Consider the following 18,958-nt stretch of genomic DNA (forward strand, 5'->3'; position numbering starts at 1 on the left):
CCACTCCACAACATCACGCTACAGTACCCTGCATAGAGAAGGCCATCCTGACAGCTCAGCAAAGGGCAAGTGCTGGCTGTTCTAATCCACCCAGCTGCAGACACTGGGGTGTATGATCATTCCCTACATCCTTTAGGAGAATGGCACAAATCACCTCGGAGCCCACATGCACTAGTAGGAATAGCACTACACATACACTTACTCCGCTTTCTTGCATGAAAGATCACAACTGAAAAGGGGCTCAGCAAAGCCATTTATTTCATTTTCTTGCTCCCACACAATCTCCATATGCAAAGCTATACACCCCTGTCCTTCCTGTACCCACTCGTGGTGACCCACAGCTAAGCCACTCAAGATTTTTATGTTAGCTGGAAAGAGATCCTTCCTCCCCATGATCCCCCTATTACCAAGTGGGAGCACTAAGTGCACTGCCAGACACCAAGCAGAAGGCAGCTCCCTAGGTTGATGGCAGTGTTGCATCTGCAGCTCTTTTCAATGAGGATTGCTTTGTTGTTCACTGCTGCCCGGTGCAATGCAGCTGTGGCTAAGTCTGCAGCATGGCAGCAGGGGGGCTTTAAAAACCCTACTGGAAAAATTTAAAAGCAACATGTTTCGGTTCATTTGAAAAAAACAAAAATTCCTACACTGGGACCTGAAATGAGCAGATGTGTCCCCGTTAAGTCAAAGTGTTGTTCTAAGGGTCAGAGCCATTGTATAAGCTCAGGGACTCTGCAGGAAGGAGGGGGTTGGGGGATGTTAATATTGATCTGGAAAGCTTGGTACAGTGTACTGGCTTTTAGAACAGCTTTTCCACTGCTTCAGGCAAATCTGATCCCCCCCTGTCCAGACAACTCTAAGGTGGAGTCACTTGGGCAGCAACAACTTGGAAAGTTAGAAGAACAGTCTCCAGTCTCCTCTCCCAGTTTAATGAAACCACAAAAAAACACCAGCATCACTCAGCCATGGGCTCAGCTGCCAGCTCATTTGTTGCTGCAGCCACAGATACTGCCGCCAATTCAATCGAGGACAACACTGCTGGCTCGGCCATGCGCTTGGCTGCTGGTTCAGCCCCCAGCTCAGCTATGGACATTGTTGCCGATTCAGCCACCGACTCTGCAGCCGGCACAGTTGCTGGCCCAGGCACGGTCACAGCTACAGCCACTGGCACTGCCACTGGCTCAGCTTCAGCCGTTGGCTCAGCCACAGACACAGCCGTTGGCTCAGCCACAGACACAGCCGTTGGCTCAGCCACAGCTTCAGTGGTCAAAGTGGCTGCTGGCTCAGCCACGGATTCAGCAGCTGGCTCAGATGCCAGCTCATTTGTTGGCCTGGCTATCGGCTGGTTTGCTGGCACAGCCACAGGTGCTACTGCAGGCTCCATCGCTGGCTTCTTTGGCTTCTGTGTGGCAGCCACTGCCTCTGCCAGCTTTTCCTCTGGTACCATATTCAAGACCTTCAGGGCAAAGAGCAGCTGGAACTTAGCAGTCCCAATGAAGGAGTTGCCCAGGAAGTTTGGGAGCCCACCCATGCGGTCCTTCTGGGTGTACAAGGGAACGCGGACCATCCCCATCACCTGCAACAGCACAGCAACACAATTTAGTAACACAAACAGCACTCCTCCCCAACACCAAAGCCACTGCCACATTTTTTCCCCACAGCTTAGCCCTGTGCACACCACCCCAGGGCCCCAGTAGCTGCTAGCACCACCATCCCACAGCCCAGCACCCATCCCTCATTCTAGCACCTCCACAGAGCATCCCCGAAGATGCCCCACCCTGTCCACCAAACCACAGAATGCCCTTGCCTTCAGTTCAAACCCAAATCATGCCCCACACTTCCTGTGCCCAAGCACCATAGCACACCCAACCTTTCTAGTCTTCACCTGACTCTTCCACATACCATTCCCTGCCACTGTCTGAGCACCACTGCTTATCCCCCAGCACCACACCCAAGCTCCCCTAGCCCTCCAGGATGAGTCCCACAGCTTTACCCATGACCATTAGCCCCACCACACTGCCCACTACCACTGTCCAACATCCCAGGAGTACCCCCACTGCTGCCAGGGATAACCTACCTTCTTTAGATCCAGGTCTCACCCTACCTACCATTCCACAAGAATACCACTGTTCATTTTTGTGTCACCCTCAACAGGGTGCCAAGGGCAGACAGAGTGCACACACACTATTCCCTGGCAGACTGCAGTGTCCTATCCAGAGTGGCCTTGGGGTTCTTACCTAATTCCTCTGATGCAGAGCACAGATAGTGAACCTGGCACAAGCGCTCCTACCTTCCCAAAGATCCTGCAGAACCAAATTCCCCAAAGGAAGTGCATCTCTGTCTACCTCTTGCCAACTTATCTACACTCTGAGTCCAGTTTGGGGTATAGCACATGACCACCACAGAAAGGAGCCAAGTGCCAGATCCAAGTGGCCAAAAACTCCCCAAGCCTATGTCAGAGGCACAATCCTCATCACTAACAGGGAAACAGGACTGCCCTGCAGAACAGCCAAGATTTACAACTGGGGATACCACCTGGCAGTGCACAGCACTTGCCACAAGTGGCTGTTAAATGCGGTGCATTCCCCCGCCCAGCTGCAACGGACAGCAGCCCAGCAGACCTGGCCCAGGGTGCTAGATCTCAGAACTCCCTGACACCCCACCTCCAGCCCGTGGTCTCGGGAATGCACCGCGTTGATCTCGACGGCGTGCAGCTCCTCCAGGGTCACCTGCCTGGCGTAGAAGTGTGCCACCACACGATGTGGCCCCTCTGTCAGGTGCGAGCACAGATAGTCAGCTTCCGTCAGGCGCACACAGCCCAAACCTAAGCCCAGCACCCGATTCAGACCGTCCTCCAGGGACCAGTAACGGCGATCCACGAACCCCCCAGGAAAGCCCAGTAGTCCGTCAAATCGCATCTGCATCTGCAATAGAGGCGCATTGTGTTAAATGGGCATGGCCAACAGCCCCAGGGACCTGGTGGGAGAGGAGAGGGTTTCCTCAGCCCAGAGCTGGACACTCACCACCGTAGCAAGCTCCTCAACAAGAGAAAGGGGGACTGAGGCATGCAAAGCACAAGACAGCCTGCAGCTTACCCCAAAAGATTTTGCTGACCCTCCATCCGCAGCCTCCCTAGCTTCAGCACAACCTGACTTCCAAACACTACCCTTGCAAAACAAGACCCAAGCACGGGGCCCGGTGCCAGCTCTTGGCCCAAACGGCCCCACTCAGGCTAACAGGAACATGACAAACCCCAACAGCAACATCACTACCAGCTGCCCCTGGTTCCCCCAGCGAGGTGACACTCCCCTGTCAGCTCCGCCCAGGCCAGCTGTGCCCTCAGCCTCCCTTCCCGTCTCTTCAGGACACCGCTAGCGGGTATGACACTGCGGGCTCCCTCGCAGCCTGAGGAAACCAAGGCGCCGGCCCCGCGGGCCCCACGCCTGGGGGAAAGCCTGGGAGCGAGCCCCTGCCGGCCCTAGAGCAGCCGCCTCGCCCGCCAAGTCGCAGCCGTGTCCGGCCGGCCCCGCGCGCAGCCCAGGAGCTGCCCCGCGCCCCGGCCCCCCTCGGGGTCCCCGCCCCAGCCTCAGCCCAGGGCCCTGCGGCCGCCCGGCCAGCCCGCGGCCCCCAGCCCGGCCCGGCCTCACCAGCACGGCGTAGCGCAGCGGGATGCGGCCGAAAAGCATGCCCGGGTTGGGCGCGTACAGCATGGCGTGGCACGAGTGGCTCCAGCCCGGCCCGAGCCGCATGGCCTCATAGCGCGTCAGCGGCTTCAGCTCGGGCACGCCCGGCACCAACAGCGGCGGCAGCGCCGGCAGCGCCCCCGCGCCCAGCGCCCCGCACCCGGCCGCCATCGCCGTCACGAGCCGCCGAAAGCGCCCGCGCCGCGCCGCGCCGCGCCCGCCCCGCCCCGCCGACCTATCGCAGCGCCTCAGGGCGGGACCAGCCCCCGCGACAGCCAATCGGCGGCCCGACTGCCCGCCCAGCAGCTGCCCTTGCGGCCAATCGGCGCACGGAGGAGCCTCGGCAGAGCCAATCGCAGCTCCGTGTAGCTGCATTAAAAAATAGTAGCCAATCACCGTGAGCGTTTCTTCCACCGCGGCCAATCAGGAGAGGAGGGAGGGAGGGAGGCAGAACCGCGGGGTATGCTGGGAGAGGCGTTGCGGCTGTACAGGAGCTCCCCCGGCGGCCGCGGCGGGTTGGAGGTGGCGGGAGGCGCTAAGTCCGCGCGCGGGGCCGGGAGGCTGGCGACGGGCGGCTCCGTCCCGCGGTTTGCGCTCCAGCGTGGCGGCCCCTGCGGCGAGCTTGCGCCACAGCTCGGGCACGGGCCTCCCCGGCGGGGCACTCGTTCCTGCTCCGTGCGCGGCCCGAGCCGGCCGCCCTGCTCGGCCCTGGCGCGGCGCGGGGAGCCCTGGTGCCTCTGGCGGCTGGAGCGGCGCCAGGGCCGCGGAGGGGCGAGGCCTGGAGCTCGGCCGGCGCTGCGGAGGGTGGAGCCGCCGCAATCCCCGCCCCGTGCTCCCCCGCCCGCGCCCGGCCCAGGGCCGCCCGCTGGTGCCGGGCTGCGCTACGAGCTCCTTCGTCCCAGCCCGACAGGCGCTGCAGCCCGTGCCCGCGGGGCGTCCGCACCTGGCAGGGAAGGTAAGACCGGGCCGGGTGCTGCACGGCTGCCTCGCTCGCTCGCTCGGCCTCCCGCGGCGCCGCGCCCTGCCCTGCCCTGGCCTGCCCTGCCCTGCCGCCGCACGGGAGCCGCCGGGGGAGCGGGCAGTGGAGAGCGGAGCAGCGCCAAGCACTAGCCCTGGCTTCACTCCGGGCAGCACAGCCAGCCTGGTCTGCTGGTTCCTGTCGCGGAGCCGCTGCCTGCCCTGCCGAGGGAGCATTGCACCTCGGCTCCCTGCCCTCCATGCCGGCCCTTCCTGTGAGAGCGAGCAGGTCTTGGCAGAGCTGCCCATGCTGGTTTCTCAGGGAAAGCTCCCCTCAAGGGGAAGGAGAAGGAACAGCAGCGGTGGGGTTGGAGTGCTTATCTGGGTTTGGGGAGCCTGGGTCAGGACAGGAGCAGGCAGTGAGGACTTGTTGGCCTGGCTCTCCCTCAACTCCAGCAAGTGCCTCACCCCCCTCAGGGCTGTTCTGGGCTGATTGCCTTGCTCTTGCCAACAAAAGCACGTTGACCAATTTCAGTTCCATCCTGGCACAGAATCAAAGCAGGAACGGGCACCACCTTTTTTTCCCAAACCAACCTCTGGTTTCTGCCAGCCCATCCTGACGCTGCCTCCCCACCCTGCCTCAGTAATTTCTGAGTGCTGCCCAGGAAAACGCAGCCTCAAAGGGTGGCGGGCTGAAGTGCGCAGAGCAGCACCGAGCAGGGCTCTATTTTAGATGCAGCAGGCTAGTAGTGTGAGCCTTGGAGCCGCCTGGCTGCCAGCAGCTGTGCAGAGCAGCCCAGGAGACCTTCAGCTAAAGTCAGGAATAACCAGAGAAATGGCAGTCTAGTTACCCCCTGCTCTGAGCCATGGAGTCCCAGGCTGCTTGGGGAAGGGACCAGCTCTCTGCTGTGCTGTACTGACACCCCTGCAGGCAGCCCAATGCTGATGAGTGATGGGATATGTGGTTCTCTAGGCTCTTTTTGAAGGCACCGCTGCTGTTCCAGTATCCAGCTGTCCTTGTATCTGGCTTGCCCTGGGCTGGCCATCCTGGGCCGTATTGTGTTGCATTGTTTGTGCGGCAGAGCGATCACTCTAGCCATGCACTACCTTAATGAAGGTAAATATGAACCCTTTCTTGCTAGCACCTGTACACCTGCTGTAACAGGATAACAGGTCCCTGGAGGCTTTCTCAGTACCTTTGTTTTCCAAATACACAGGCAGACTGCGAATCCCCTGTGGACAGAACAGGGGACACCAGTGTAACCAAATCTGGCTGCCTGTGGATTTTGTTTTGTGCTCAGGAGCTGCAGGAGGCAAGTCCTCAGCCTTTGTCTCAGTGGTGTCTGTCCTGCACGTGGGGGGTAGGCATTGCTCAGTGGATAGAGCAGGATGACCGGGGAACTGGCATTTCTCACTCCTGTCCATGGCCTTCCCTGCAGGGTCCTGGGAAGTTCTGTGCCCTTACTGCCTCAGTTTCCCCATGTCCAAATGCAGAGCCATAAAATTAGCATTGGTTGGAAGCTGACAGCCTGAATGGAAGGTGCCTGTTGCTGTGTCAGATTCCCCCCGGGGAAAGAGCCACAGACCCAGTGGTCACTGGCCCAACCACTCCTGAAAACCTTGCATAACCAAATGAGAGGAATATTTCTCCCTGGGGAAAAATCTGTGCTTCACTTCAGGCTCCAATATGTTTCCAGAAGAGACTGTTGGTTCCTTGCATCCCATGCCCTCTGTCCTTCCCTTCCCTGAGCTGTCCTTCCCTGGGGCAGGTCTCCTGAGCTCTGCTAAGGGGCCTGAATCTGTATGGTGCAAGGTACAATGAAGTTCAGTCATGTAGCTGATCTGCCTCTCCTCTGCCTCCCAGAGGGTAGAGGGACTGTGCTGGAGGAGAATGCCCATTCTCGCCTCGCCCGAGATTGCCACCAGGTTCAAGGAGAAGTGGCTGCAACTACACCCTGAGGACCGGGACAATGTCAGTGGGGCTGTGACACTAGATGACAGCCTCACCAGCCTGCAGTGGCTCCAGAACTTCTCCATCCTCAGCACTGGCCCTGAGACACTGCCAGCCCTGGGCCACCATCTCCACCAGCCTTGTGGGAAGTCTTTCCAAAATGCTGAAGCCCCTGCCAGCCCCCCAGCAGGAGACACTGCAGCCAAGGGGATGCCCCCAAACCTGGGCCAACCCACCTCTGCAGCCACCTCCCCTGGCACTGGCCAGCTGCTACCCCTCACCAGACTTCCCCTTGGTGCCCTAGAGATCGATTACAAGAACAACTCCACAGTGAAGCCTCCTTACTCCTATGCCACCCTCATCTGCATGGCCATGCAGGCCAGCAAGCAGGCCAAGATCACCCTGTCTGCCATCTACAATTGGATCATGGAGAACTTCTGCTACTACAAACATGCTGACCCTAGCTGGCAGGTGAGTTGGCAGCTTGAATAATTAATGCTCCTGGTGAGGCAATGAGGCTGCTGTCTGTCAGCAAAAGGACTGGTACTCATCAGGCTGATAAATGAGCTGCTGCATTTAATTCCCTTTGCCTTCAGTTATATCCCATAACACCTCTGTCCTGCATTATGAGGGGGTGGGGGATGGCAGGGAGGAAGCCAGTCAATCTGTCTTGCTTCTTGGAAGACATAAGCACTCTAGATGCTTTGCTGGTTCTATAATGGCTTTCTGCGGGAGTGGTGAAAGCCTGAAATGTGCCTCCAAAATCCTCTTTTCTGTAGAAATCTACATGGTCTTTGTCATTCTGAGTGAAATACAGGGAGCTCTGTGGTGGGTCATGCTGGCTTTCTGAGCACATACAGCAAACCTACAGAGCAGTTTCCTGCTTATTCCCTACCTGGAGTCTTGCTGGCTGAACAGGCTGGCTCCATGGTGATTCACTGCAGCGTAGTGAGGGGGTTTTAGGGGCCCCAATTTCTGTTCTTAGCTCTCTCCTACGAACACACTGGGATCCTGCAAACCAGAGGAGGAGCAGATTCCCCACCTTATGTGACTTGTCTAGACTCAGCCAGATGGATCCCTTGCAGTAGGGCCAGCAGGTGGAGTCTGATTTGATGGTGGTTCCCACAAGGCATTAGCTGGTACCTGAAGGTGCTATACATGAGTCAGGTTGGAGGATGTAACACTCCCCAGCAAACTCACTGAACTCCTACTCTACAGGCACTCCCTGCATCCCAACCCCTAGGATTCCAAAATTGTCTGGAAGGTGACAGAAGACCATGAAATTGGCTTTAAAATCATGAGAAAGAGAACATAAGGAGGGCTGGGTTCTGGTCTCCCTCCTGGTGTCAGAGCCGTTAACGCCTGGTGTCAGTTCCTTTCCCATGAGGGCCATACGTTTTAAATGAAAGCCGAGATTCTCATGTAGGTACATGACTCCCAGAGCCCCCTGGTACAGTGGGCGTTGGCAGAGCTGCACTCAGCACATCACCAACATGGCTCCATCTCCTAGGCAGTAAGGGGGCAGCGCTACGGACACCTGGAACTGACATAAACCAAAGCCCAAACCATCAGCCTGTGTGGGGCCCTTTGCTCCTTTCCCTTATGTAAGCTGCCTGGCTAGTAGGGCTGTGCAAAATGGCAGCGCTCAGTTTTGAATTTTGTTTTGATTCAAAACAGCTGTTCTGCTCCGTTCCATCCAAACGGCGAAACTTTTGATGTTTCGCCCATAGGATAGAATGGGGAAGGTCAAAACAGCCTATAACTTTGTCATTTCTGGCCTGATTTGGATGAAACTTGCAGGAATGGTAACCCCTTCTGAGGGCATGAAGCCTGCCGAGTTTCACGGAGATAGGTGCAGGGGGTTCAGAGAAACTGCACCCAAATTCTTGAAAGTAAAACTCATGTCACATGTATGTGTTAAGCCAGAGAGGGGTCAAAACTGCAGGTATGCTAGTCCCTGCTGAGGCCACGAAGCCTGCCAGCTTTCAAGGAGATAGGTGCAGGGGTTCTGGGGCCCTGCACCTCTGGCTGCTGACAGGCAAAACTTATGTCATGGGTGCTTGTGGAACTCTGTCTGTCTTGGGGCACGGGGTGGGGGGGAAAGTACTGCAGGCCTGGCTGCTAGGCCCTGCTGCAGCCACAAAGCCTGCCAGCTGTCAAGGAGGTCGGTGCAGGGGGGTTCTGGGGCCCTGTGCCCCTAGCTGATCACAGGCAAAACTCGTGACATGGGTGCTTGTGCAACTGCTGCCTCGCAGTAGGACTGAAGATCCCCCATCACTTGCCACCACAGACCTGGGGGTAATAATTGACCACAGTATGAACATGAGCTGGCAGTGCGATGCTATAGCCAGCAGGGCCAACAATACGTTGACATACATCAATTGATGTATCTCCAGCAAAACCATTGCGAAGAAGTGATTTTCCTGCTCTGCTCGGCTCTTCTCAGCACTGGTGAGATCGCAGCTGGAGTACTGGTCCAGTTCTGGGTTCCGCACCATAACAAGGATGTGGTGAAGCTTGAGAGAGTCCAAAGAAGGGCTACCCATATGATCAGAGGCTTGCATGGCAAGCCATATGAGGAAAGGGTGAGGGAGCTGGGATTCTTCATCCTGAAGAAGAGAAGGTTGAGAGGGGACTTGGTAGCAGCTTACCGCTACATTAGAAGTGTACATCTAGGGCTCGGTAAACCAGGGCACCCTTGGGGGAAACTAGGAGTAATGGTCACAAACTCCTGGAAGATGGTTTTAGGCTTGTTTCAGGCTCAACATTAGGAAAAAACGACTTCACAACTAGGGTGTCCAGACTGAGAAATAAACTCCCTCCAGAGGTGGTGCAATCAGCTACCCTGGAAATCTTCAAGAGGGGATTAGACAGTCACCTTGCTGGGGTCACTTGACCCCTAGCTGTCTTTCCTGCTTGGTGCAGCAGGCTGGACCCGATGATCTTCCAGGGTTCCTTCCAGCCTTACAATATAGGAATCTATGAGTGGTTGGAGCCTAAATCTTAGGAGATATGGCTTTGGAGCGATTCTTCCAGGCCCCAGAACCCCCCTGCACCTATCTCCTTGACAGCTGGCAGGCTTTGTGGCCACAGCAGGGCCTAGCAGCCAGGCCTGCCATAGTTTCCTGCCCCCCCACCCCCACCCCCCTGTGCCCCAAGACGGACACAGTTGCACAAGCACCCATGACACAAGTTTTGCCTGTCAGCAGCTAGAAGTGCAGGGCCCCAGAACCCCTGCACCTATCTCCTTGACAGCTGGCAGGCTTTGTGGCTACAGCAGGGGCTAGCAGGCCTGCAGCTTTCACCCTGCTGTGCCTTAACACACACAGTGCCACCCATGTCATGAGTTATGCTTGTCTGGAGCTTGAGGTACAGTTTCCCCCAAACCCCTGCAGCTATCTCCTTGAAACTTGGGAGACTTTGTGGCCTGAGCAGGGGCTACCATACCTGCAGTTTTGACCCTGCTGTGGCTTAACACATGCATGTGACATGAGTTTTGCTTTCAAGAATTTGGGTGCAGTTTCTCCAAACCCCCTGCACCTATCTCCATGAAACTTGGCAAGCTTCATGCCCTCAGAAGGGGCTACCACTCCTGCAAGTTTCATCCAAATCAGGCCAGAAATGACAAAATTATAGGCTGTTTCAACCTTCCCCATTGTAGCTTATGGGCAAAACGGCAAAATGTTTCGACTTGCCTCGTTTTGTTTTGAAGCTGTTTCGACTACATCTGTTTCGATTTTGCTGTTTCGACCTCAAAACGGGTCGAAACAAAACTGGTGGTGAAATTTCGCACGGCCCTACTGGTTAGCAATGTGCTAGGCTACAAGTGTCCTGCTGAGGGGCCAGGCCTAAGCCACTCCACAGGGTTTCTGCAGAGGCTACAGTTTAAGCCAAACCTTTATTCCTGCCCTCCACAGACCAATCCCCATGGAGCCACGGGGATTTCCTTGACCATAATGTTGTGCTCATGGGGATCAGGCTCTGATCAGTATGGCCCTCCAGGGGAGTCTGGGGTAGGAAGGGTTCATGCCCTTTTGGATCTAGCACTCCTGTTACATCCCATCTAATAGGGAAGTGGAGTGGGGGGAAGGTATGGAGCTTCATGTGGCAGGAGAGACTGTCTTATGTAGTTCATGGCTGGGGCCAAGTGTATACCACAGGAACAGCCTCAGATGTTTCCAAAACCTTTGGCGGGCATCCTACTTGCAAGCCCAAGCCTGGGAGCTTGGGGTTCAGATGCCCCCAAGTTTTGCTTGCCCTTAGCAATAAGGCCATTGGAGCAAGCAAGAGAGGAGGCTCCCATTTCCATAAACTGGGCTTAAAGCTGCTACACCTTGGTGTATACTGAACCACACCAGAAGAGCAGTTCTCCTGCGGCACAGTTCAGGAAAACTGCCTTCACGGACACAGATGAATGGTATTTCCCTTGCCAGGTTAAGAAGCCTCTGTGCTTGATCTGAGCCTTCAAGAGGCCAAGACATGTGATCTTAGCCTCTGAAACCCCAGGTGTGGGTGGAGGATGTTTGCTGGTAGTACGGCCACTTATGGTTTCTGGACACTTGGATTTGCAATTAGTTGCAGCTAATTTGGCCTCAGATACAAATTTAAAATAAATAAAAAACCCCCCACAGGAACAGCCTTTTTTGGCTTCTCACTTCTTGGCCTCTTGTTGGCTCAGATCAAGCAAGAGAAACACCATGACCACAGAGGTGGCCTTCCTAGTTGCACTGGGGAAGACCACTCTCCTGGCACAGGGATAGTACCTGCCAATGTAATGTATAGTAAACCTCCCACTTAGCTGCTGGAGTGGGAAGGTCTTGACTTTATGCCCACTTTATGGAAATGGGAGACTCTTCCCTGGCTTGCCCCTGGGGCCTTACAGCTGAGGGCAAGGAAAACTCAGGGATATCTGGACCTCAAGCCTCCGGGCTTGGGAATGCAAGTAGGATACCCACCAAAGGATTTGGGAACATCTGAAGCCCCAGATAGTGGTGGAGGATGTTTGCTGGTAGTAGGGCCACTTATGGTTCTGGACTGACTCATGAATTTGGAATTTGTTTTGGCTAATTTGGCTTGGAATACAGAAAATTAAAAAAAATACCACAGGAACAGCCACCCAGGTGCATATGATTACTGTGTGCCAACCTGCCCATGTGGGCTCTGGTGGCCAGCATGGCCTGCTTGCCAGAACAGGCCTGTGCATCAGCCCCTCCCTGCCTCTGTCTCAGGGCGCTGGAGCAGTGGCAGTTGCAACTGCAATGAGGTGGCTCAACCCACAGTGATGACTGTGAACCTCCAGCAGATGCAGGTATCAGCATGGCAAACTTTTCCTCCCAGCCAGGAGAGCTGGAACCCTCTGCTCTTCCGAATTAAAACTGAGCCTTTGCTGGCATCACATGACTCCAGGAGCAGGAGGTTTATAGCTTTACTCTCCTCCATCCCACCCCCCATAGAGGGCTTACTAAGTCCCACAACCCAGTGGGAGGCCTCCATTCTAGTTCAGTCCCAGCCCCTAGGCACCTTAATGAACTTCCTGTGCCTTAAGATCCCTTGTCAAGGTGCTGCAGGGCTGTTTGCTTTAAGCCTCTGAGCTGGGTGCCATAGGCTCTGGAGGCAGCTGGGCAATGCACAGCAATTTCCTGGGCTGCCTGATCACTCACAGCCTTGTTCCTTCTGCCCTCTGGCCCACAGAACTCCATCCGGCACAACCTGTCCTTGAATAAGTGCTTCATGAAGGTGCCACGGCAGAAAGACGAACCAGGAAAGGGGGGCTTCTGGCAAATCGACCCCCGCTATGCAGATATGTTTGTCAACGGGGTTTTCAAGAGGAGGCGCGCACCAGCCCCCACCTACAACCCCCTACCGCAGCCTGATGTGGTGCCCAGTCCAAACACTGCCTATGGCCTCTCATTTCCAACACTCCACCCAGGGAGTGAGCAGTTGCAACCAGGACATGCTACAGCCCATGCTCTGCGGCTGCAGGACCAGAGCCTCAGCCTTGCAGGTGCTCCCCATGCTACCAGCAAATGCAAGCAGCCTGTGCCCACGTACAGCAGCAAGACACCCAGAACTTGCCCATCCCCACTGTTACCTGCCCATGGTGCTGGGGACAGCACCCTGACAGGGGATTGCAGCTGGGCCAGCATCTTCGATGATGTCTTAGATGGAAGCGCCAGCAACTTTGAGGAGTTGGATATAAATGCAGCACTTGGCTCTCTGGGAGCAGACATGGGCCAGACCCAAAGCAGGCACTCCAGCCCTGCCAGCCCTTGGGGAGCCCTGGACACCCACCATCTCTGTCCAGAGCATTCCCTCCTTGAAGACATCATCCCCTTCACAGACCCTCTGCAGCCCCCCTTGGAGGAAGCCAAGGAAGAGGATCTGGCCCTCCCCTGGGGCTTTGAGCAAGGCTTCACCTTCTCTGAAGGCTTCCTAGGTGAGATGCAGCTGTGGGACAAAGGAGACTCCTTACTGTGACCTCTCCTGGGGCAAGGACAAGCTTGTGATCTGTGGGAAGCAGATCCCTGGCACTAAAGTCCGCTGGTCTCCCAGCCCTGCTGTCCCCCTGGTCTTGCTTGGAGGCACCTTGCCCTTGACTGGACTGGGCTGCTAATGTGAAAGTTCCCCAGAGCCACTGCATGCCCCGCTGCCCCACAGACTGAAGGAACGGCAGGGCCCTGCACTCCACCCTGACAGCTGAGGTGTGTGGCTTTCTCTGCCCTCCCTGCCAACACAGAGCAGGCTGTACCCCAGCAATTAAGCTTTGCACCTGCCCAGTGCTTCTGCAACCATGTGTAGGCCTGGTCTCCCTGGGGAACATCTTGGATGATCTTGCCCAGCTGTGATAACGTGACCCCTCCTACTGGGCCTAGCCTTGTTCTACCATGCTGTGGAGATGAAGCTGTGCAGGGAGCCTTAGGTGAAATGGCAAACAGAACCAGCCTTGGGGAGAATATTAGGGGTGGGAAGGTGGAAGGAGAGGCTAAGGCAAGGTGCTGAGGAAGCTTGGAAAAACCATCGCTGCAAATAGTGTCCTGCTACATAGCCAGACCCAGGCCTGGGTCTAAGGAAATGGCACTGCTCTTGACAACCCCTGCTCTCCAGCTGGCAGGAGCCTGCCCTGAGTTTGCCTCCCAGTAGGGCAGAGGGAGGAGTAGGAGGCTGACAGCACCAGACTTGTTGAGTGAAGTGAATCCCCTCCTGGCACTGCAGTAGCCAAGGCTTGGGCTGTCAGACAATGCCAAAGGGAGCTTTCTCCTGCCTAAGCAGCTGTAAGCCCAGCCTGGCTAACGTCATGCCTGTCCCCTGTCTGCCAGACTGCTCATGGCTACACACACTGCTGTTCTTTCTGTTCCTGGTTGAGGATCAACTGGATTTGCCCCAAAGTCCCCTTCACCATGGAGACACCATTCACCCTGTCTTCCCCTCATCAGGCATACCCTTCCCACACGATGCCATGGAGAGTGCCCCAGTTTCCCAGAACACACGGGTGCACCCCCACAGCTCTGCTGTTTGGGGGCTAAGTAGTGAGGGCTCAGCATGTAAAAAGCTGTAGCAGAGACACAACTGAGCGTGTCAGTGATGCGTCTGTGAGCCAGTTCCCATGGCCACAGGCTGTGCTGTGCTCCCACTGCAACTGACAGCGAGCTGTGTCAACTCTGCCACTACCCTGTCAAGTTGGGTGCATATTGGTATATTCTGGGTAATGCGGGCAGCCGTACCATAGTGTGTCTAGTGGGCTAGTGTGCTCAAGAGCTTGGATGCAGAGGGATACTAGGGAAATGTACTCTGAGACAAGCTGACCTGGCTGAAATGGCAGCACAGGCAGGGCTGGGGATACTGTAAAAACCAATGCAGTGCAATGATTGCAGGGTAAGCCATGCTAGCAGCCAGCAGGGGAAGAGCACTGGACCATTAGTTGCAGTAGGGTTGACAGGACCTTTGAGACACATCAGGACCTTTGAGTCTCATCAGTGGTGAGACCGCAGCTGGAGTACTGCATCCAGATCTGGGCACCGCACTTCAACAAGGACGTGAAAATGCTTGAGAGAGTCCAGAGAAGAGCCACCCATATGATCAGAGACTTGCAAGACAAGCCATATGAGGATAGGCTGAGGGACCTGGGCCTCTAGCCTAAAAAAAGAGAATTCTAAGAGGAAAATTGGTAGCAGCTTACTGCTTTATCAAGGGACTACATCAAGGGCTCGGCAAACAACTGTTCACCAGGACACCCTTGGGGAAACCTAGGAGTAATGGCTACAAACTCCTGGAAGACCATTTCAGGCTCAACCTTAGGAAAAACTTCTTCATAGTGAGGGTGTCCAGACTGTGGAATAAACTCCCTCCAGTGGTGGTGCAATCACCTACCCTGGAAATCTTCACGAGAAGACTGGATGGACACCTGACCCCAGTTGTCTTCCTGCCCAGTGCAAGGGGGGCTGGACCCAATGATCTTGCGAGGTCCCTTCCACCCCTTTAACAATCTATGGATATATGAGATCCTGACTGAGCTTGGACTCTACTCATAGAGCATCCAGAACAGCCAGCCACCTCTCAACAGCAGGATGCTCCTGCCCAAACCCCTTCTCAGCTGTCCCCAGACAACACTCCTTGCCACAGGATTACAGCCTTGGTTCTGGGAAATGGGGCAATACAGCAGTGCTAGGACTGAGGGACACCCTGAGTTAGCTCTGGAAGCACAGAGAGGTGCTGAAGCCCTTGTTCAAGGCAGCAGAGGGCATACGTGTCTCACAGCTGCTGCCTGAGACAGTCCAGAGCTAGTGTCACTGGGACACACCCATGACTCCTCTGCCTCTGCCCACTGGGAAAGGGGAGGGCCTTGCCCAGCAGAACCTGGGCCATACATTTTCCTCCTGTGCCCCTGCCTGTTGGGGAGGCAGTGAGTACTGCAACAAGTGAGACAGAAATAGTGTCTCTAGGAGAAAGTGCAGCCATTTTGCTGGCATACCCCTTTGGCAGCTAATGGAGCCCCTTGAGATGTAAAGGTGCAGGTCATAGAAAACAACACAATGCCCAGAGCTCCCTAGGGGGCTCAGCATTAATCTTCTAAAACTGCCCATCCAGCAGTGCCCACACACCTCCATTGGAGCAGGGGAGGAGGCAAAGGAGTAGCAGGTATTAGAAGCAGAAATGATCAGGGCTGAAAGGTTCTTTTTAGCTGAACGAGCTCCATCCTGCACTGACTGGGCTTGCACTGCCTGGCTGGGATTTTACCAACACATGACTTGAGAGCCTCAGGCTTGCATTTCCCACATCCACCCCATCCTTGCCTTGCTCCATAGGCCTCTGAAAGCTTTTATTATGGTGAAACAGGTAGGAACACAGAGCAGAAGACAGGTTTCTCTGCAGGTAAGAAAACCACTAACCACAGCACAGCTCAGTTACTTGAAGAGTAGGACTGAAGCAATACAGAGAAGCCAGGCCATGCATGGGCACTGTGTACACAGTCCTTTTCCAATGTGGAAAAGCGTGTATGAGCCTGTCACAATTGGGTCAAGACACCTGTCTGGTTCCAGAGGGGATGTTTGATTAGATTAAGGAGGAGTGCACAAGGTGGGGCTGACCTGGCTGCTCTGAGGTCTGTTCCAGCCCTGTGCTCCTCCCAGCTGAGCCAGCATCCTGGAGAGAAGGCTCTGGCTGACTTCTGGGTCCTGTCCAATAACAAAACTCTTGGCAAGAAATGCCCTTGTTTTAGTTTTTTTATTATTATTATTATTATTATTATTGTAAAAGACAGAATAAACATGTGCCTGGGGATGAAGACTACCGCTCAGGCTGTGTCTCCTGGGAATGCAGGCACTGAGACTTCATGTGTCTCCTGGGAATGCAGCCTTGAATTGTCTCTGGGCTGAGAACAAGCTTCAAATCCTCCAGCCCAACCTGCCAAGCTCTGTGAAGTGACAGCCCACCAGGGCAAGGCTGGGGGCAGAATGGCAGCGTTACAGCCTGAGCAGTGTGTGGAGGCAGCTTCAAGACCAACGGAAGGCCAACTCAAGCATGCACATGTCCCACATGGAGTTAATCCATTCCCACTGGGAACAGGGGGGGGGCACCCCAAGTCCCATGAACAGAGTTGCGTGCAGAAAGGCCAGGTGACTTCCTCTGCCAGGCTTTGTCTTGAGCAACCTGCTCAGAGCCTACAGACCAGAGGAATCCAGCCCACCTCTCCCCTCCAGCAGAAAGAAAGCTGTACCTTTTGGCACCCTGCTCCACACACCTCCTGCCTCTAAGCCTGGCTTCCTAGCCCTCCCTCAGCTACTGCTGCTGCACACCTCCACCTAGGAAGCCCCATGTTGCTCCCCTCCTCCTCTCCCCCCCAGGCTTCTGAGCTGAGCAGGAGGCTGCATATACAGTGCCCACCTCCAGGGTGGCTGCCCTCTCCATGCCAAGATGACCAAAGCTGCCTCATGCAGAGGACCTTGCCCCAACTCCCACATCTGTGCAGGCTGCCCTCTCACAGTCACCTAGCTGAGCACTGTGTTTGCCAGCTGGCATGGCACTGGGGTGACCACCCATCCCTAATTGAGCAAGACAGTCCCAAAATGGAAACTTCAAGTCCTGGTCCCAAGCTGCATGACTCCAGGACAGCATTTGTCCTGGATTCACAGTGTTGTGCAGGGATCCGGGTTTTCTGTTCACCACAGAAACCATGGCCAGAAGCCATACACAGGAAGTGCCAAGTGCACATGCATGCCCACACACAAGTACATGGTCAGGAATACAGCCAGGCAACATGGAGAGCAGCTCCCTGCAGGTAAGTCGGGGGGGTGGGGGGGAATGGGGAGGGATCAGATTGAGGCCCCTACAGTGAGAGGTTGTGGGGCAGGGGCTGGGGGTGCTGCTCAGCCAGGACAGTACATGGGGCTGGGGCGGGGAATGGAACGGAGCCATGAGAGGCTTCTTGAGGGGGGCATACCCCCCCCCCCGATTTGTGCACAGGGTGGAGGCAGATGTGGGTTGCCAGCTGCTGGCTCAGGTCTCCCTGTCCTGATGCACTCCCCTCAGGAGTACTGTGCCACCATGGCGAGGCACCCCCTGCCTGCCTGGCAGCAGTGGTGATGATGTTGGCCATGTGGAGTTGTGCCTCCCAGTGCTGCCGGGCATGCAGAGTTCCTGGAGGAAGGGCAGCAGGGCAAAGAGCTGTAAACCCACAGTGGGCAGCCTTCAACCATCCCCACTCCACTTGGCTCTGCTCTGACCATGCCACTGGGTATGTCCCACTTTTCCATTTTGAAAAGGTGGTCACCCTACAAGGCACAGGCCTCGGGCCAGCCCTGCACCTCCCTGCTACCTGTGGGCCCTTGCCCTGGGGGCCTGAGCCTACTCAGCCCTGTGCAGAGTGGGTGTGAGACCTCCCATGCCTAGGATGGGGGTGGAGGGACAGGCTGATCTGGGGATGCTCCATGCTTAAAGCAGCCCTGATGCAAGAAGCCAAGGCTGGGATGTCTCCCTGAACTTGCCTGGTGCCATCTGGCCCATTTAAGACCCTGACTCAGGTGCCTCCATACACTTAAAACCAAATGTGGCTGCACTGGCAACAGGCCTATTTGTTACTTTGAGGGACCATTGGCCACTGTCCACAAAGAAATTCTATAAACCTTCCTTAAAAAGGAAGGCCACTAGGAAAGCAACAACTAAACTAGGTTCATCAGGGGATGGGGCTGCAGATGACAGACAGAACGACCCACGAGCCATGTGCTGGAACAGCCCACGTAAGTACTAAGGGGCCTGATGGGCAACAGGATGGGAGCACAAAGGGCACCCATCAGGGGGCTCAAGTGTCTCTATACTAATGCTAGGAGCATGGGGAACAAGCAGGAGGAACTCCTGCTTGCAAACAAGAACTTCAACTTAGTTGGGCTAACTGAAATCTGGTAGGACCCTACCTACAATTGGGCAGTAAGCATTGAGGGCTATACACTGTACCTATGTGATAGAGTAGGGAAAAAGAGGTGAGTGTTGCTCTGTGTTAAGGAGCAATATACATCTTCCATAATCAAGATGAGCTCAGAGGAGGGGCAAATTGAGCTATTGTGGGTCAGAATGCAAGGAGGTTGCGGGGAAAGAGACTTGGTAGTGGGGGTCTACTACAAGCTGCCGTATCAGGAGGATGAGCTGGACCTGGAATTCTCCAGACAGCTCTCAGAGGCCGTAAGGTCAACAGACATGGTTGCCATGGATAACCTAAACTACCCTGACATCTGCTGGGAGGATCAATCATCTAGATCCAACCATTCATGTAGATTCTTAACCTGCATACAGGACCTTCACCTAACACAGGAGGTATATGGTCCCACTAGGGGAAACACCCTACTGGACTTGGTGCTGGCTACAGGGGATGACCTGGTGG

The 18,958-nt window shown here is 55.5% G+C and overlaps 2 protein-coding genes across 6 annotated transcripts; one reads left to right on the forward strand and one right to left on the reverse strand.

Annotated features, from left to right (window-relative positions):
- Window positions 1-241: 241 nt before the first annotated feature.
- NUDT16L1 (nudix hydrolase 16 like 1) lies at window positions 242-4,179 on the reverse strand. Of its 3 annotated transcripts, none has more exons than XM_059716926.1 (3): window positions 4,077-4,179; window positions 2,661-2,921; window positions 242-1,573 (listed from the first exon to the last, which is right to left on the reverse strand). In XM_059716926.1, the coding sequence occupies exons 2-3, from the start codon at window positions 2,919-2,921 to the stop codon at window positions 953-955; spliced, it is 882 nt and encodes a 293-aa protein (XP_059572909.1). In that variant the 5' UTR covers window positions 4,077-4,179; the 3' UTR covers window positions 242-952. The 3 variants fall into 3 exon arrangements, with proteins under 3 accessions (XP_059572909.1, XP_006268601.3, XP_059572908.1); XM_006268539.4 differs by lacking the exon at window positions 4,077-4,179 and adding an exon at window positions 3,645-3,881; XM_059716925.1 differs by lacking the exons at window positions 2,661-2,921; window positions 4,077-4,179 and adding an exon at window positions 3,645-3,885.
- Window positions 4,180-4,431: 252 nt separating this feature from the next.
- LOC102566463 (forkhead box protein J1-B) lies at window positions 4,432-16,369 on the forward strand. Of its 3 annotated transcripts, XM_006268540.4 has the most exons (5): window positions 4,432-4,635; window positions 5,611-5,754; window positions 5,855-5,950; window positions 6,502-7,059; window positions 12,280-16,369. In XM_006268540.4, the coding sequence occupies exons 2-5, from the start codon at window positions 5,749-5,751 to the stop codon at window positions 13,063-13,065; spliced, it is 1,446 nt and encodes a 481-aa protein (XP_006268602.1). In that variant the 5' UTR covers window positions 4,432-4,635; window positions 5,611-5,748; the 3' UTR covers window positions 13,066-16,369. The 3 variants fall into 3 exon arrangements, with proteins under 3 accessions (XP_006268602.1, XP_019345531.1, XP_019345530.1); XM_019489986.2 differs by lacking the exon at window positions 5,611-5,754 and having other exon boundaries at window positions 4,448-4,635; XM_019489985.2 differs by lacking the exons at window positions 5,611-5,754; window positions 5,855-5,950 and having other exon boundaries at window positions 4,449-4,635.
- Window positions 16,370-18,958: the final 2,589 nt, after the last annotated feature.

This window comes from Alligator mississippiensis, chromosome 13 (assembly GCF_030867095.1).
Source record: "Alligator mississippiensis isolate rAllMis1 chromosome 13, rAllMis1, whole genome shotgun sequence".
NCBI lineage: Eukaryota > Metazoa > Chordata > Crocodylia > Alligatoridae > Alligator > Alligator mississippiensis.

What these genes read in the sequence shown, in the direction of transcription:
- NUDT16L1 (XM_006268539.4), bottom strand. Translation starts at nt 3,851, where the DNA reads ATGGCGGCCGGGTGCGGGGCGCTGGGCGCGGGGGCGCTGCCGGCGCTG. An exon ending in CGCTGCGCTACGCCGTGCTG is followed by an intron (nt 2,922 to 3,644) that starts GTGAGGCCGGGC and finishes CCTCTATTGCAG; the next exon opens with ATGCAGATGCGATTTGACGG. An exon ending in CCCGAGACCACGGGCTGGAG is followed by an intron (nt 1,574 to 2,660) that starts GTGGGGTGTCAG and finishes GTGCTGTTGCAG; the next exon opens with GTGATGGGGATGGTCCGCGT.
- LOC102566463 (XM_006268540.4), top strand. An exon ending in GTGCTCAGGAGCTGCAGGAG is followed by an intron (nt 5,951 to 6,501) that starts GCAAGTCCTCAG and finishes TCTGCCTCCCAG; the next exon opens with AGGGTAGAGGGACTGTGCTG. An exon ending in ATGCTGACCCTAGCTGGCAG is followed by an intron (nt 7,060 to 12,279) that starts GTGAGTTGGCAG and finishes TCTGGCCCACAG; the next exon opens with AACTCCATCCGGCACAACCT.